The sequence below is a fragment of the Ascaphus truei genome, chromosome 6, assembly GCF_040206685.1.
Source record: "Ascaphus truei isolate aAscTru1 chromosome 6, aAscTru1.hap1, whole genome shotgun sequence".
NCBI classification, from domain to species: domain Eukaryota; kingdom Metazoa; phylum Chordata; class Amphibia; order Anura; family Ascaphidae; genus Ascaphus; species Ascaphus truei.
Genome location: NC_134488.1, coordinates 19291224 through 19309484, shown reverse-complemented (window position 1 = coordinate 19309484; position 18261 = coordinate 19291224). Strand labels below are relative to the sequence as shown.

Below are 18261 nucleotides of genomic sequence, written 5' to 3'. Positions count from 1 at the left end.
TGCCACGGCCCCTGTCTGAATGGATATCATTTTTATATTAGAAAAGTTATTTCCCTGGTCTGTTTCAATATTTTTTTTTTTTTTTATAAATAGAGGCACACAACTACTACAGGACAAAGTCTCACAGGCTCACATCATGCTTATGTCAAAAGGAGGCAAAGACCTTACACGTAGCTCAAACTAGACTGATATATCAAATGTGAATGTTAACATAATGCTCAAGGGTTTGAGCCAGCAGATTAAATATCGCCCCAGTCTTGGCCATCTAGACCAGGTGGGCTTTATTCCTCATGGCAGGACTTGAACAGCTGATGTATACTACATTTAATACACAAGGCAAACGTCACAAAACACTGCTGGCCCTTACATGAGATGCATTCAATGGTTGATTTGTTGCGTCTTTATTATGGATTATTGCATAGGTTCTTGACAATGTTTTGAGGTCTCTATAGCTCCCTGACTGGTGATTAATTTCAGATCCAATTAATATATAATGGGAAAATGTATGGCTGCCTTCTGTTACCTGTGCTGTTTGCTCTAATATTGAGCCTCTAGTCACTGGTGCATCTCAGGAGCCTGGAACTGTTATACACAAAATAAGCATGCTTTGACACTCCCATCCCTTCCCCATGTCTCTGGGATAATATCCAGTTTTGGGACTCCAGCTAAACAATAGCAAGTTGGAGGAACTGATTTCACATACCACAGCACATGATTAAACTATAATGTCTATCAATTTTGAGTTCCAATGGCAAAAAGATCGTCATATTAGGTATTAACTTAACCCAGGAACTGAATAGAAAAAGACCCAACGCAAGCTCTGATAGTGCCTTACCAAACAAAATATATAGTGACTAGAAGGTAATATGCACATACAGCAAATCTATGCATTTAAAACATTGAGGTATAATAGACCGTCGGGAATTGCCAAAGTAGCCAGACAGCCCAGTTGCTCTGATGGTATCGTTCTCTGATCCAAGGTGATTACAGCTTGCCCTGTTTGGTCGAGTCGTGTGCGTGTGCGCTTTCTGTACCGGAGCTGTAAATTTATTCTCTACTCCATATATGTAGGAATCTTCTCCTGTACTCGGATAGATTTAATCACCCCCCGGGAGGCCTTTTTCCCACTCTTAGGGCGCTGGACAGGAAAAGACGAGCAGCTCGGAGAAGTAATTGAGTCGGAAACCAGTGAGCGTTGTCAATAACCTCTCTTGTTTGTTAATGGTTACAGTCAGGTTTTATAGGCGAGCGAGCGAAAGTGTATACGTGCAAAGCTTACTTCCCTTATTCTATGCTTATCTTCAAGTGACAGATGGAAAGTTACAGTTTAGAAACTCATGGTTTGGCCAGTCTGGGGCACGGGTACATCATAATTCTTGCTTGAATTGCTGAGACCGTACATAAATTTCAGCTATGCCTCCTTGGCTAGAAATTCATGTTTCTTCATTCCGGAACTATGTCTGAACATATATAGTTCAGAAGTTCAGCCGACATTAAGTGGGTAAAAGGTTAGTTAACATCAGACTAAACGAAATGGCAGTGTTAGTATAGAATAGTTATAGCAGACAAAATGGAGTCCCCCCTTGATACACACATTATCAGGAGAGGATGCCATCATTGTTGCAGTGACTGATCCTAATTACTTGTACTGATACCATCAGACCAACTGGGATTGCCAAATATGCAATCTCCGATTGGGTAATTCCAGGCGGTCAAAATACACTTACAAAATATACCATTTCTGCACTCTTCCCATACCAATCCAAAAAAGATTTTGATAATTTTCAAAAACACACCTATTGCTTTAATATGGGGGTCAAGAAGCCATGGGTAACATGGAAAACCCTGATTAGGCCAACTAGCATGAGTAGTCTGGCTATCCTGTGATTCTACTATTCATACTATAGGGCAGCTCAGGTGAGTCAATTGGTCCTCTGGCATCTTGATAGTGGTTCAACATGGAGTGGAGGTGCTTCTCCACAAGTTGGACTCGCTTCTGTGGCTTCCCAGGTACAATGGGCCTTCCATTGTCTTCCTGAATCAGATTGTCCAACATTTGCTAAAGATCCTCAATGTTACCCCTATTTGGCAATGATCTGTTCCCTCCAGGCATGGACGAGCAGGGTTTTTGCTTGTGGAGAGAAGGCTGACCAGAGTTTGCAGCTTTGCCCAGGGGAGGGGGATTCTAGCATTTGGGGAGAAATATGGGGCCTCATCTTTCGAATACTTTTTTTACCTTCAGCTCAATCTCTGCACTACCTACCCTCTTGGGTTTTCTCCCAGTCAGGGACATAGTATGAAAGTGTGCCTATCCTCCCAAACAATCAGAGGACTAAAATTTGGGTTTTTACCAAAATGCTATTGCTAACAATTTGGAGGATTATGACACATGACACAATCGGAAAAAGACCGGCATTTTTGATGGCTGGGAAGAAATCCGAGAGGCGGCCTTATGAACGTCAATTAACATGCTCATCAAATAGAAGGGGTATAAGGGCAGATGGTACCTTTTTGTCCATCTAAGCTTCACAGAATGTACAGGTCAATTTCCTTGTGCTTTATAGCCCGTGGGCATGTGCACACACCATGTACCACACGTGATGGACCTGCCCCCTCGTAGTCACTACAGGCACGCAATGGGACCGTAGCATGTATGTAAAGCGAAAATGTACTTAAAGTGAAGCACTACCTTTTTCCCACTTATCGATGCATGTACTGTACTGCAATCGTCATACACGGGCATAACTGATGTAAATAACGCATGTGTAACAGGCTCTATAGTCTCCCCGCTTGCGCACAGCTTCTGTACAGGTAGGGAGCCGGTATTGCTGTTCAGGACGTGCTGACAGGCGCATGCGTGAGCTGCCGTTTGCCTATTGGGCGACATGTACTTACTCGCGAGTGTACTTAAAGTGAGTGTCCTTAAACCGGGCTATGCCTGTATCTGGAAACAGATCTTCCAGCTAAATGGAGAGATAGTGGCGGTGGTGATTTCCTTTCCCTCCCCATTCCCCCGACCCATGGCTAGCCTCACTTAATAGATCATCGGAGAGGATCCCATAAGCTTACCACTCACATTGTAACTGCAAACATATGCTGTATCTCGGCAACCTGGAGACAGCCCCGCCTGAGCTTTGTCCCAAATAACCCAATCTCATACTCCGGTGGATAGATAGGTAGGACAGTCTTAAGTGAAAGTGTTAGGTAGATGGACTAATTGGCTAAATATCTGGTCAATACACAACGCTGATCCCTCAAAATACACGATATGTCGGCATCCACAGTTGGACCCACAACCCTCTTGTTTCTATACACCTTGTTACATTTTGTTGTAGACCACTGTGTTGATCGCTGATATACCAAGATTATGAACTGTGTTGTACACTGATATGCTGAGATTACGCATTGTGTCCACTCCTACCTTGCCTCCCCCTTTCTCTTTCTGCACCCCTTTCCTATCATGCTGTAAAATACCAAACTAAATAAAATGTTTAAAAAAAAGAGATAACAAATAGTGTATCAATGTAGATGCATAGAATACTTAACGGTATTTTTTAATGAAGATACCTTTTTAATTTCTAAACCATAAAGCTGCAGTTCAAGCCCCCTTTTTTTTAGTTTTTTTATTTATTTTTTCAATAGTTTAATGTGGGCAATCTCTAATTACCTAAAGAACTGCATAGCTGCCGGTCAATTCATTCTCCGTGTATTGATCGGCGAAGTTTGGCGACATCTTTAAATATGGGGAATGGATTTCCTCTGTTTTTGTCACTCAGTGGAAGCTCATGAATATTCATGAGCACTCCTACACTGACACGTGCAAGAGGGAGGGCAGGGCTCACAAAGGGGTGTGACAGGACATGAAGGGGCAGTGCCTTAGCAAATGGTTGTTAAAATAGAATACAAGAAAATTGGTCTTTCAAAGTTGTTTTTTTTTTTTTTTTAAACAAAATGCTAAAAGTATTTTTTCTTACAGAACTGATTTATTTAAAAAACACCTGCAGGATATTGCTTGAACTGAAGCTTTAATGTCAAAGTATGCTCTGCTTTGATTGTTAACAGAAAAGGAGCTCTAACAGTTACTGCTTTTGTTCTTGCACTCTTTACTTCACTTAGCCACCCCTTGTATCTAATCTAAAAAGCAAAGGCCATGTTTTCACTTTCATTCTGACAGGATGACAAAACATGTCCGTGCTTTATAATTACAAAAGGGATTACGTCGAATTAAACTTGCTAAACACTTTAATATTTCTGAATGGTGTTTTCTATCCAATCAAGGTAATTATCTACTTTTGTGTAAACACCATATTGCCCCGCAACAGCACAATCCAGTCCCCATGATACAATGCCTCCAAGAAACCATTTCTTGCTTTGAGCATTGAAAAAAACCAATGGTCCTCCACTGTCCCCAGAACAGGCATCCCTCCCTCCACCTTCATAGCCAGCACAAATCATGTTCTCGGTCACTCTATACTGTACATTACTAGTTGACTTTGCAGCATATTTAGCTTTACATTGGCTGTGGTCTATAATATTCACTTCCACAGACCTCAGTGTGCGGGACCCAAACCCTTTCTCTGTAACTCCCCAGCCGGACACAAGCCCTATATGATTAGAATGTTCATGGTGCGAGATTTGGAACATTTCTTCCTTCCCAGGTAGGCAGATTCCTAGAACGTTTTCACTGATGGGGACTTTGTTTCTCAGCTTTATCAGGGCAATGTCATTGTCGAAGTTGTTTCCATATTTGTAGCCTTCATGCACAATGATGGTTTCAGGCCAACCCTGGATAAAAGCACTGTCTTTTACACGCAAAAGACCCATTTTTATAATTACGTTTGATAGGTCCTCAAAGTTGTGGACAACATGTGCTGCAGTAATAATCCAGTTGTCATACAGCAATGCCCCTCCTCCTTGGTACTCATTGTACTTTAACAGGACTTGCCATGGGTGTTCTCCAGTGGTGGCAACCTTTCCGCCAATTATGCGTTGAAGCCCTCCTACAATTCTCGTTCCACAATCTAGGAACACAGGGGGAGAGGTGTTAAATCTAGGCTGCTCTGAACATCTTCAGCACTAAAATATCCAGTAATCCATTGCTATGTAATGGAAGGTGGCTCATGTCCCACTGTTATAAACTACAAGATTTACATTTGCTCAAATGTAATGCTTCAAGATTTGGAATTGCAGCTGGAGTTTTCTTAACATGCCATACACAGAAAGAGCTATATATATATTTTTTTTAATGGTCCCTGTAGATGAGACCTGATATAATCTCGACATACATCAGAGTAAAATCCTGAAATGTGCCTCACACCTCTTGGCGCTTTACTTTGTTTCAATGAAGAATCAATCCAGGCAACTATGTTTTCAGAAGTGGTGTGAAAAGCACAAAGGCGAGATGGCAGATTTTATCACGTGGAGATAGTACCACACAGTAGGAACATGAATTTTAATTTAAAGGGGTAGTACCACCTAACAGCAAAAAAGTGTTTAGCCTGTGAATAATTCCTCCCCTCCTCAAGAAAAGGGTTCACTTCGCTTGTCGTGCTGCAATAGGTTGGTTTCTATTTTCTATTGCCTTTTGGGCCAGTTTAATATAAAAAGGGATTGGGTAACAATAATAAATCATAGCCAAAGCATTTTGGTTTCTAAGGACACATTCAACTTTCCTCTACATGCCTTTGTTTAGTAATGGTACCCGTGCCATTAGTTCACTTAGTTTCTAGGAGTAACTGCCTCTTTAAAATAATTCTTATGCAATAAGTACATTAGATAATGAACATGTAAAATGGAGACCTGATTTTTTTAAGGCCTATATCGGGTGGGCAACTGCAGTCCTCAAGGGACACCAACAGGTTGGGTTTTCAGGATATCCCGGCTTCAACAGTCATAATGACAGCCACTGATTGAGCAACCTGTGCTAAAGAAAGAATATCCCGAAAACCCGACCTGTTGGTGTCCCTTGAGGACCAGAGTTGCCCACGCCTGGCCTACATGCTGTACTTTACCAGGCACACAGTCGGGAAGTGTTTTGTTCCAAGTGTTAAGATCTTCCCAAAATCCATCGACTCCACACCGGTATTGCCCTAAAACAAAAGTTAAAAACAAACCTTCCAATTAAACGTTTTACACTCTGCTGCAATTTTGCTTTGGTTTCTCGCAGTCGTATATACCGAGCTGTATATAGTGCATAGATGTGCAGTTGAGCTTTTATTTATGTTTGCCAAGCTAAGAACAGAACAAGGTCGTCTACCTCATAAAGTAATTCTTAGTGGGGTCTATATTTGCCTTGCATGTACATCTGATGCAGGTACGTGTTGCTACCTGCGCCCTAGAGGAAATGCCTATGATGGTCAGTGGCATAGGTTAGGTTGTTATTGTGTGCTTGATGTCAATTTTTTACATTTGCGAGTCTTTACCTTCAAAGCTAGACTAGAACGGTGGTTGTATTAGATGAAGGGCGAGAACATAAAACCTTCATTCAGGCCTTTAGATGACAGCGTTTCCAAATTATAGATCCACCTCGTCTCTTTTTTAAGGAGGACCTGGTCCCAATCGCCACCTCTAATCCCTGATTTGATATGGTCTATGCCCATGAACTTTAGGACCTTTACCTTTCCTTCATGCGCATTAAGTACGTGTCTTGATACTGGTGTATCCTTGTTGTTTCTTATGGTTCCTAAATGTTCTAGGACCCATCTGAGTAGTTTTCTTTTTGTTTTTCCGATATATTTCTTATGACAGATGCACTCAATTTGGTATATGGCGCCTGTTGTTTGGTAATTGATAAAATTGCGCATTCTGAAGGTCTCTGAATCGTCCCAGTTGTTAAAGGATTGACTTACTTTGATAAATTCACATGCTTTACATTGAGAGCATCTGTAGGAGCCTAGTGACTTTTGTGGGAGCCAAGTTGGCCTGACTTCTTGCTCATAGTGACTATATATCAAAAGGTTTCTACTTGTGATGGAAGGATAGGGCGTCAGGTCCTCTTTCAGGTCACTGTCGGACAATAACACGTGCCAGTGTATCTTGAAAATGGTTTGTATTGTTGGTTATAAGTTCTGATACATCAGATGACCTTTTTGGTCTGCATTTGGGCCCTTGTCCTGTAATAGGGTATCTCTGGAGGTATGTCTTATTGCTATATCCCCTCTGTAAAAATCTTTGCTTCATGAGTACTGCCTGGGTCGCGAAAGATTCTTCAGTGGAGCAGTTTCTGCATATTCGCCGAAACTATCCCACCGGTATCCTTCTAATCAAATTATGTCGGTGATGACTAGAGGAAAGCAGGGGTTAAAAATCCCCTTCTCCATTCCCCACGGGTCTAGTTCGCTGTCACAATAAATGAAGAATTGTTATGAATTTGTGAGTCGAGCTCTACTTTGTACCTCTGTCCTAGAGGAGACCTGTACTTTGAAGAATTTGTTTATGAAGCAAAAGGTGACACTGTGCTCATTTGCATGTCATTACCCAGAATCCCTAGCTGCGCTGCAGTGAAAGCAATACTGAGTGATTATGGTGAAAGTAGGGCTGCAGACCTTTCTGAGACATGTGCCAGTTACCAACCCCACACTGAGGAGACCCATTAAGGTCGAAACAACTGTCTGTGGGTTTACCTGGCTGTGCTTGGAGCTGTGACCATGCAGCAGGCTTAAGCCTATAGGGAACCATGTTAAAAATGGGTTTGAAGCAAAAAGTGGCACTGTGTGCTCATTTGCATGTCATTTCCCAGAATCCCTTGCTGCAGTGGAAGTGATGTGTGCTGGGTGATAATGGTAAAAGGCGGCGTTGCAGACCTGTCTAAGACATGCAAATGAGCATACAGTTATATTTCCATTTGATGTGTGTGTGTGTGTGTGTGTGTGTGTGTGTGTATATATATATATAGACACACACACACATATATATGAAATGGAAATATAACTGTATGCTCATTTGCATGTCTTAGACATAACAATTCTTCATTTATTGTGACAGTGAACTAGACCCGTGGGGAATGGGGAAGGGGATTTTTAACCCCTGCTTTCCTCTAGTCATCACCGACATAATTTGATTAGAAGGATACCGGTGGGATAGTTTCTGCGAATATGCAGAAACTGCTCCACTGAAGAATCTTTCGCGACCCAGGCAGTACTCATGAAGCAAAGATTTTTTACAGAGGGGATATAGCAATAAGACATACCTCCAGAGATACCCTATTACAGGACAAGGGCCCAAATGCAGACCAAAAAGGTCATCTGATGTATACATGTGTATATATATATATATATATATATATATATATATATATATATATATACTATTTTCGAATTCCCCAGTTATATGTGTGTGTGTGTCATCCTGCCACAAGATACATATAGATACATATATATATGTAAGTAACCGCCGCAAGCGCCGCCCGCTCAGCGCTAGTGGGGACGCAGCCTTAGAGAAAGAGGGAGATCCTGACTTTCATAGGCTCTTTAAATAAGCTCCAGAGCAGGAAACCCCTTTTTCAAGCAGCAAACCTCCCAGAAGGATATGAGCCTAGCTCATATAATGTTAGTAGCTTGTCTCCTGAGCATGTCCCTGATTGCTGTTTTTTTGTATCTTATTTTTACATATGTTAATACAGGGGAGTGCAAACTTTCCCTGCTGCGCCCCCTGTCTGCCTGTTTCTGAGCTTGCGCCCCCCCCCCTCCTACCTGACAGCTGCGTCAAATGACGCTCCAGGGTCACGTGACCTGCGGTGTCATTTGTCGCCTGTGACCCCGCACTTCATTTGATGCCATGTTGCCATGGAGACGCGTCACAGCGTCTGAATCCTGGTAAGTTATTGTTGCAGAGGCCTCACGCGATCCCCGGCATTTAATTTAAATGCATGGGGGAAGAACGCGGGACCTCTGCAACCGCCCGTGCCCCCCCAGACAAATCTCCCACCTCCCCGAGGGGTGCGCCCCCCAGTTTGCGCCCCCCTGTGTTAACAGATCTATTTTTGTCCTTCCTGATGCTGTTGCTATATTTTAAACCTAACTAGCTCAGAGACCCGGCGTTGCCCGGGATGTAATTTTGGGGGGGGCGTACGACAGGGTTAGGCTTCCCCCCCCCCCCCTTGACAGCTAGGTGGGTGACTGAGTTGACTGAGTGTGTGGGTGACTGTGTGGGTGGGTGGGTGACACTTGACTGAGTGGGTGACTTTGGGTCGGTGACTGGGTGGGTGACTTTGGGTCGGTTTGACTTTGGGTCGGTGGGTGGGTGACTTTGGGTCGGTGGGTGGGTGACTTTGGGTCGGTGGGTGGGTGACTTTGGGTCGGTGGGTGGGTGGGTGACTTTGGGTTGGTGGGTGGGTGACTTTGGGTCGGTTTGACTTTGGGTCGGTGGGTGGGTGACTTTGGGTCGGTGGGTGACTTTGGGTCGGTGGTTGGGTGGGTGAGTTGGGTCGGTGGGTGGGTGAGTTGGGTGGGGGGGTGGATGACTTTGGGTCGGTGGGTCGGTGACTTTGGGTCGGTGGGTGGGTGACTTTGGGTCGGTGGGTGGGTGGGTGACTCTGGGTTGGTGGGTGGGTGACTTTGGGTGGGTGGGTGACTTTGGGTCGGTGGGTGGGTCGGTGACTGGGTGACTTTTTCAGGGTCGGTGACTGGGTGGGTCAGTGACTGGGGTCGGTGAGTGGGTGGGTGGGGTCGGTGAGTGGGTGGGTGAGTGTGAGACTGGGTGGGTGAGTGGGAGACTGAATGGGTGGGTGAGTGGGAGACTGAATGGGTAGGTGAGTGGGAAACTGAATGGGTGGATGAGTGGGAAACTGAATGGGTGGGTGAGTGGGAAACTGAATGGGTGGGTGAGTGGGAAACTGAATGGGTGGGTGAGTGGGAAACTGAATGGGTGGGTGAGTGGGAAACTGAATGGGTGGGTGAGTGGGAAACTGAATGGGTGGGTGAGTGGGAAACTGAATGGGTGGGTGAGTGGGAAACTGAATGGGTGGGTGAGTGGGAAACTGAATGGGTGGGTGAGTGGGAAACTGAATGGGTGGGTGAGTGAGTGGGTGACTGACTGGGTGGGTGAGTGGGTGGGTGACTGACTGGGTGGGTGAGTGGGTGGGAGACTGACTGGGTGGGTGAGTGGGTGGGAGACTGACTGGGTGGGAGACTGACTGGGTGGGTGAGTGGGTGGGAGACTGACTGGGTGGGTGAGTGGGTGGGAGACTGACTGGGTGGGAGACTGATTGGGTGGGAGACTAACTGGGTGGGAGACTGACTGGGTGGGTGAGTGATTGGGTGACTGACTGGGTGGGTGAGTGGGTGGGTGACTGACTGGGTGGGTGAGTGGGTGGGAGACTGACTGGGTGGGTGAGTGGGTGGGAGACTGACTGGGTGGGTGAGTGGGTGGGAGACTGACTGGGTGGGTGAGTGGGTGGGAGACTGACTGGGTGGGTGAGTGGGTGGGAGACTGACTGGGTGGGAGACTGACTGGGTGGGAGACTAACTGGGTGGGAGACTGACTGGGTGGGTGAGTGGGAGACTGACTGGGTGGGTGAGTGGGAGACTGGGTGGGTGAGTGGGAGACTGACTGACTGGGTGGGTGTGTGGGTGACTGGGTGGGTGGGTGACACTTGACTGAGTGGGTGACTTTGGGTCGGTGACTGGGTGGGTGACTTTGGGTCGGTTTGACTTTGGGTCGGTGGGTGGGTGACTTTGGGTCGGTGGGTGGGTGACTTTGGGTCGGTGGGTGGGTGGGTGACTTTGGGTCGGTGGGTGGGTGGGTGACTTTGGGTTGGTGGGTGGATGACTTTGGGTCGGTGGGTGACTTTGGGTCGGTTTGACTTTGGGTCGGTGGGTGGGTGACTTTGGGTCGGTGGGTGACTTTGGGTCGGTGGTTAGGTGGGTGAGTTGGGTCGGTGGGTGACTTTGGGTCGGTTGTTGGGAGGGTGAGTTGGGTCGGTGGGTGGGTGAGTTGGGTGGGGGGGTGGATGACTGGGTCGGTGGGTCGGTGACTTTGGGTCGGTGGGTGGGTGACTTTGGGTCGGTGGGTGGGTGGGTGACTCTGGGTTGGTGGGTGGGTGACTTTGGGTGGGTGGGTGACTTTGGGTGGGTGGGTGACTTTGGGTCGGTGGGTGGGTCGGTGACTGGGTGACTTTTTCAGGGTCGGTGACTGGGTGGGTCAGTGACTGGGGTCGGTGAGTGGGTGGGTGGGGTCGGTGAGTGGGTGGGTGGGGTCGGTGAGTGGGTGGGTGAGTGTGAGACTGGGTGGGTGAGTGGGAGACTGAATGGGTGGGTGAGTGGGAGACTGAATGGGTAGGTGAGTGGGAAACTGAATGGGTGGATGAGTGGGAAACTGAATGGGTGGGTGAGTGGGAAACTGAATGGGTGGGTGAGTGGGAAACTGAATGGGTGGGTGAGTGGGAAACTGAATGGGTGGGTGAGTGGGAAACTGAATGGGTGGGTGAGTGGGAAACTGAATGGGTGGGTGAGTGGGAAACTGAATGGGTGGGTGAGTGGGAAACTGAATGGGTGGGTGAGTGAGTGGGTGACTGACTGGGTGGGTGAGTGGGTGGGTGACTGACTGGGTGGGTGAGTGGGTGGGAGACTGACTGGGTGGGTGAGTGGGTGGGTGAGTGGGTGGGAGACTGAGTGGGTGGGAGACTGACTGGGTGGGTGAGTGGGTGGGAGACTGACTGGGTGGGTGAGTGGGTGGGAGACTGACTGGGTGGGAGACTGACTGGGTGGGAGACTAACTGGGTGGGAGACTGACTGGGTGGGTGAGTGGGAGACTGACTGGGTGGGTGAGTGGGAGACTGACTGGGTGGGTGAGTGGGAGACTGACTGGGTGGGTGTGTGGGTGACTGTGTGGGTGGGTGGGTGACACTTGACTGAGTGGGTGACTTTGGGTCGGTGACTGGGTGGGTGACTGGGTCGGTTTGACTTTGGGTCGGTGGGTGGGTGACTTTGGGTCGGTGGGTGGGTGACTTTGGGTCGGTGGGTGGGTGACTTTGGGTCGGTGGGTGGGTGGGTGACTTTGGGTCGGTGGGTGGGTGGGTGACTTTGGGTTGGTGGGTGGATGACTTTGGGTCGGTGGGTGACTTTGGGTCGGTTTGACTTTGGGTCGGTGGGTGGGTGACTTTGGGTCGTGGGTGACTTTGGGTCGGTGGTTGGGTGGGTGAGTTGGGTCGGTGGGTGGGTGAGTTGGGTGGGGGGGTGGATGACTTTGGGTCGGTGGGTCGGTGACTTTGGGTCGGTGGGTGGGTGACTTTTTTTGGGTGGGTGACTTTGACTCTGGGTTGGTGGGTGGGTGACTTTGGGTGGGTGGGTGACTGGGTCGGTGGGTGGGTCGGTGACTGGGTGACTTTCAGGGTCGGTGACTGGGTGGGTCAGTGACTGGGGTCAGTGGGTGGGTGGGGTCGGTGAGTGGGTGGGTGGGGTCGGTGAGTGGGTGGGTGGGGTCGGTGAGTGGGTGGGTGGTTTTGGGTGAGACTGGGTGGGTGAGTGTGAGACTGAATGGGTGGGTGAGTGTGAGACTGAATGGGTGGGTGAGTGTGAGACTGGGTGGGTGAGTGGGAGACTGAATGGGTGGGTGAGTGGGAGACTGAATGGGTAGGTGAGTGGGAGACTGAATGGGTGGATGAGTGGGAAACTGAATGGGTGGGTGAGTGGGAAACTGAATGGGTGGGTGAGTGGGAAACTGAATGGGTGGGTGAGTGGGAAACTGAATGGGTGGGTGAGTGGGAAACTGAATGGGTGGGTGAGTGGGAAACTGAATGGGTGGGTGAGTGGGAAACTGAATGGGTGGGTGAGTGGGAAACTGAATGGGTGGGTGAGTGGGAAACTGAATGGGTGGGTGAGTGGGAAACTGAATGGGTGGGTGAGTGGGAAACTGAATGGGTGGGTGAGTGGGAAACTGAATGGGTGGGTGAGTGAGTGGGTGACTGACTGGGTGGGTGAGTGGGTGGGTGACTGACTGGGTGGGTGAGTGGGTGGGTGACTGACTGGGTGGGTGAGTGGGTGGGAGACTGACTGGGTGGGTGAGTGGGTGGGAGACTGACTGGGTGGGTGAGTGGGTGGGAGACTGACTGGGTGGGTGAGTGGGTGGGAGACTGACTGGGTGGGTGAGTGGGTGGGAGACTGACTGGGTGGGAGACTGACTGGGTGGGAGACTGACTGGGTGGGTGAGTGGGAGACTGACTGGGTGGGTGTGTGGGTGACTGTGTGGGTGGGTGGGTGACACTTGACTGAGTGGGTGACTTTGGGTCGGTGACTGGGTGGGTGACTTTGGGTCGGTTTGACTTTGGGTCGGTGGGTGGGTGACTTTGGGTCGGTGGGTGGGTGACTTTGGGTCGGTGGGTGGGTGGGTGGGTGACTTTGGGTCGGTGGGTGGGTGGGTGACTGGGTTGGTGGGTGGATGACTTTGGGTCGGTGGGTGACTTTGGGTCGGTTTGACTTTGGGTCGGTGGGTGGGTGACTTTGGGTCGGTGGGTGACTTTGGGTCGGTGGTTGGGTGGGTGAGTTGGGTCGGTGGGTGGGTGACTTTGGGTCGGTGGGTGGGTCGGTGACTGGGTGACTTTTTCAGGGTCGGTGACTGGGTGGGTCAGTGACTGGGGTCGGTGAGTGGGTGGGTGGGGTCGGTGAGTGGGTGGGTGGGGTCGGTGAGTGGGTGGGTGGATTTGGGTGAGACTGGGTGGGTGAGTGTGAGACTGAATGGGTGGGTGAGTGTGAGACTGAATGGGTGGGTGAGTGTGAGACTGGGTGGGTGAGTGGGAGACTGAATGGGTGGGTGAGTGGGAGACTGAATGGGTAGGTGAGTGGGAAACTGAATGGGTGGATGAGTGGGAAACTGAATGGGTGGGTGAGTGGGAAACTGAATGGGTGGGTGAGTGGGAAACTGAATGGGTGGGTGAGTGGGAAACTGAATGGGTGGGTGAGTGGGAAACTGAATGGGTGGGTGAGTGGGAAACTGAATGGGTGGGTGAGTGGGAAACTGAATGGGTGGGTGAGTGGGAAACTGAATGGGTGGGTGAGTGAGTGGGTGACTGACTGGGTGGGTGAGTGGGTGGGTGACTGACTGGGTGGGTGAGTGGGTGGGAGACTGACTGGGTGGGTGAGTGGGTGGGAGACTGACTGGGTGGGTGAGTGGGTGGGAGACTGACTGGGTGGGTGAGTGGGTGGGAGACTGACTGGGTGGGAGACTGACTGGGTGGGAGACTAACTGGGTGGGAGACTGACTGGGTGGGTGAGTGGGAGACTGACTGGGTGGGTGAGTGGGAGACTGACTGGGTGGGTGAGTGGGAGACTGACTGGGTGGGTGAGTGGGAGATTGACTGGGTGGGTGAGTGGGTGACTGACTGGGTGGGTGAGTGGGTGACTGACTGGGTGGGTGAGTGGGTGACTGACTGGGTGGGTGAGTGGGTGACTGATTGGGTGGGTGAGTGGGTGACTGACTGGGTGGGTGACTGGGTGGGTGGGTGACTTGACTGAGTGAGTTTGTGGATGACTGAGTGAGTGGGTGGGTGACTGGGTGGGTGGGTTACTGAGTGGGTGGGTTACTGAGTGGGTGGGTGACTGAGTGGGTGGGTGACTGAGTGAGTGGGTGGGTGACTGGGTGAAAGTGACTGGGTGGGTGGGTGACTGGGTGGGTGACTGGGTGAAAGTGACTGGGTGTGTGGGTGACTGGGTGGGTGACAGTGCGTGGGTGGGAGACGGTGGGTGACTTAGGTTGACCCCGTGGCATCTGGCTGGGGCAGGTGGTGAGTTCGGGAAGCTGGGGGGGGGCAAGAGTGGCAGGAGACCCGCGCCGCGCTTCCCCTCCGTCCGGGAGCCGACGCACGTGAGGGGGAGTCCCGCGCCGCGCTTCCCCTCTCCGGTAGCGGCGCACGTGAGGGGGAGTCCCGCGCCGCGCTTCCCCTCTCCCGGTAGCGGCGCACGTGAGGGGGAGAGCAGGAGGCCCGGCCCGCGCTTCCCCTCTCCGGTAGCGGCGCACGTGAGGGGGAGAGCAAAAGGCCCGGGCCGCGCTTCCTCCCTACGGTAGCGGCGCACGTGAGGGGGAGAGCAGGAGGCCCGGGCCGCGCCGCGAGGGGGGAGGAGCCTGGAGTTTGCTGCTGAGCAGGAGGGCCGCAGCGCACCGTGAGGGTGATGGTGCGGCTGGGGATGTTGCGGTGCGTGGGGATTTGGGTGAGGTGGGGGGAGAGAGTGAGGGGCACCGGGAGAGGAGGGGGGGGGGGGTGTGTGGAAGGTGAGCTGCGGTCCAACTGACGGGGGAGAGTGAGGGTGTGTGTGTGTGTGTGTGTGTGTGTGTGTGTGTGTGTGTGTGTGTGTGTGTGTTTTTGCCCGTCACTCTGCCTCAGGCCAATGAGAGGTGCGGGGGCGGGCAGGCCAAGGGACCAATGAGATTGCCGCTAGGGACGCAGACATACAGTGCTTTCAGAAATATATAGTAGATACTTAGTTCAGATGTAAGCGATTGAAATATGATATTTCCAGGAGATTATGTACCCCCCTTTATTAAAGTAGGAAATACATGCTCAGGGGGCAAGAAACAAGCATGATATATTAAAAGTATATAGACTTCTGATGGGGACTGATGCTTTAACCCTTTGAGTGCCAGAGGGCCACGGCTCCTCTGGCACTTGTGATCATGTGACCGCTATGTCACTGATGAGGGAACAGAAGGAGTTATCCCCCTTCCATCTGCCATCACTTCACATCACTTTACCCCTTAGGCTGAGTCCATGGTAACTGCAGCCATGCGTAGGCGTGCTGAGGCTGAGGGAAAGCGAGTGCTTTCCCTGGCCTTAGTTCGCGCGCCGTCTGGGGGCGAGCCAGTGACGTCACGGAGCTGGTTCGCCCTCATTGGGCGGACCGCACACGTGACCGGCTCTGCGCTCCCATGAACGCCAAAACTAAAAAAATTTTAAGTGGTACGCCTCCGCACGCCTGGGGAAGCGTGCGCGAGCCCCTGCTAAAGCCGCTCTCATTGCAGCTGCAGGGACTCACTGACAAGCGTCAGCGCACCTCAGCACGGGTCAGCGCCTAAGCGCTGACCATGGACTCAGCCTAAGAAAACAAGCATTTTTTGGAGGGACGTAGTTACTATGTCATGGGGCAACTAGGGTGTCAGAACCCATAATGTAGTCGTCTAGGACAACTTGCCGCAGCCAACTCGTCTGTGACCGATCAACCGCCGAGGGTCGCTGGCCGCTGGTCGTCTCGCAACAAAGGTAACCCCTTAACCTTACCCAAAAAGCCCCTAATATTAAAACCTTACCTTAAAACCCCTAACTGCTCACCCTAAAGCTAATCTTGACCCTAAAAACCTTAACCCCTTACCCTAAAATCCCTAGCCCTAACCCCTTAATAACTTTGCTTAGCAGCGGCAAGATGTCCCATTTCGTGACGTAGAAGCTACGTCCTATGGCACTCAAAGAGTTAATATACAGCAATCCCGTCTAACTAAGCCTTACCACCAGTAAGTATCACAGGAATTGAATTTATTTTATAAAATGTTTTACCAGGAAGTAATACATTGAGTTACCTCTCGTTTTCAAGTATGTCCTGGGCATAGTTAATATGACAAATAATACATGGTTACAAATAGTTACATATAAATGAACAGGGTATCTTATACTATATTAGTGAAAGCACTGTATGTTTGCCTGCCTGCCTGCATGCCTGCATGCATGCCTGCCTGCTGGATGTCCGGTGTCCCTAGCGGCAATCTCATTGGTCCCTTGGCCCGCCCGCCCCCGCACACCTCTCATTGGCCTCACACACTCACACCACCCCCTTGGCCCGCCCCCCACACCTCTCATTGGCCTGAGGCGGAGTGACGGGCCAAAGGTCCAAAAAAATAAATAAAACACACACACACACACACACTCACACACTCACACACTCACACACTCACACACTCACACACTCTCCCCTCTCCAAATCACCTTTTCCCCCTCCCCAGCGGCATCACCTCTTCCCCCTCCCCAGCGGCATCACCTCTTCCCCCTCCCCAGCGGCATCACCTCTTCCCCCTCCCCAGCGGCATCACCTCTTCCCCCTCCCCAGCGGCATCACCTCTTCCCCCTCCCCAGCGGCATCACCTCTTCCCCCTCCCCAGCGGCATCACCTCTTCCCCCTCCCCAGCGGCATCACCTCTTCCCCGCTCCAAATCACCTCTCCCCGCTCCAAATCACCTCTCCCCGCTCCAAATCACCTCTCCCCGCTCCAAATCACCTCTCCCCCCTCCCCGCTCCAAATCACCTCGCTTCCCGCAGCTGCCACGCGGCGCGCAAGATGGCGGACCCCCTTCCTCCCTCGCGGCGCCGAGTCAGACGGTGGCGGCGCCCGGAAGTACAGGTAGGTGTCGCTCCCCACCTCCGGCGCCAAACGGAACTGAGAAAGGGCGCATCAACTGAGGTGTGTGTGTGTGTGTGTGTGTGTGTGTGTGTGTGTGTGTGTCTCACTGTCCACTGCCCCCCCCTCCTATCCACTGCCCCCCCCTCCTGTCCACTGCCCCCCCCTCCTGTCCACTGCCCCCCCCTCCTGTCCACTGCGTCCCCCCTCCTGTCCACTGCGTCCCCCCTCCTGTCCCCCCTCCTGTCCACTGCCCCCCCCTCCTGTCCACTGCCCCCCCCTCCTATCCACTGCCCCCCCCTCCTGTCCACTGCCCCCCCCTCCTGTCCACTGCCCCCCCCTCCTGTCCACTGCGTCCCCCCTCCTGTCCACTGCGTCCCCCCTCCTGTCCCCCCTCCTGTCCACTGCCCCCCCCTCCTGTCCACTGCCCCCCCCTCCTGTCCACTGCCCCCCCCTCCTGTCCACTGCCCCCCCCCTCCTGTCCACTGCCCCCCCCCTCCTGTCCACTGCCCCCCCCCTCCTGTCCACTGCCCCCCCCTCCTGTCCACTGCCCCCCCTCCTGTCCACTGCCCCCCCTCCTGTCCACTGCCCCCCCCTCCTGTCCACTGCCCCCCCCCTCCTGTCCACTGCCCCCCCCTCCTGTCCACTGCCCCCCCCTCCTGTCCACTGCCCCCCCCCTCCTGTCCACTGCCCCCCCCTCCTGTCCACTGCCCCCCCCTCCTGTCCACTGCCCCCCCCTCCTGTCCACTGCCCCCCCCTCCTGTCCACTGCCCCCCCCCTCCTGTCCACTGCCCCCCCTCTGCCCTGCCCCCCTCCTGTCCACTGCCCCCCCCTCCTGTCCACTGCCCCCCCCTCCTGTCCACTGCCCCCCCCTCCTGTCCACTGCCCCCCCCCTCCTGTCCACTGCCCCCCCCTCCTGTCCACTGCCCCCCCCCTCCTGTCCACTGCC

General features: G+C 51.7%; 1 protein-coding gene across 1 annotated transcript in view; it reads right to left on the bottom strand.

Moving 5' to 3' along the window:
- Window positions 1-3863: 3863 nt before the first annotated feature.
- The window catches only part of LOC142498018 (mannan-binding lectin serine protease 2-like), a gene marked incomplete at its 5' end in the record, with an annotated part of 16608 nt that continues 2210 nt past the window's right edge, over window positions 3864-18261 (bottom strand). The window contains 2 exons of the mRNA XM_075606526.1: window positions 3864-5021; window positions 6012-6089. Of these exons, the coding sequence (XP_075462641.1) occupies window positions 4243-5021; window positions 6012-6089 (857 nt within the window). The remainder of the gene's footprint in view (window positions 5022-6011; window positions 6090-18261) is intronic.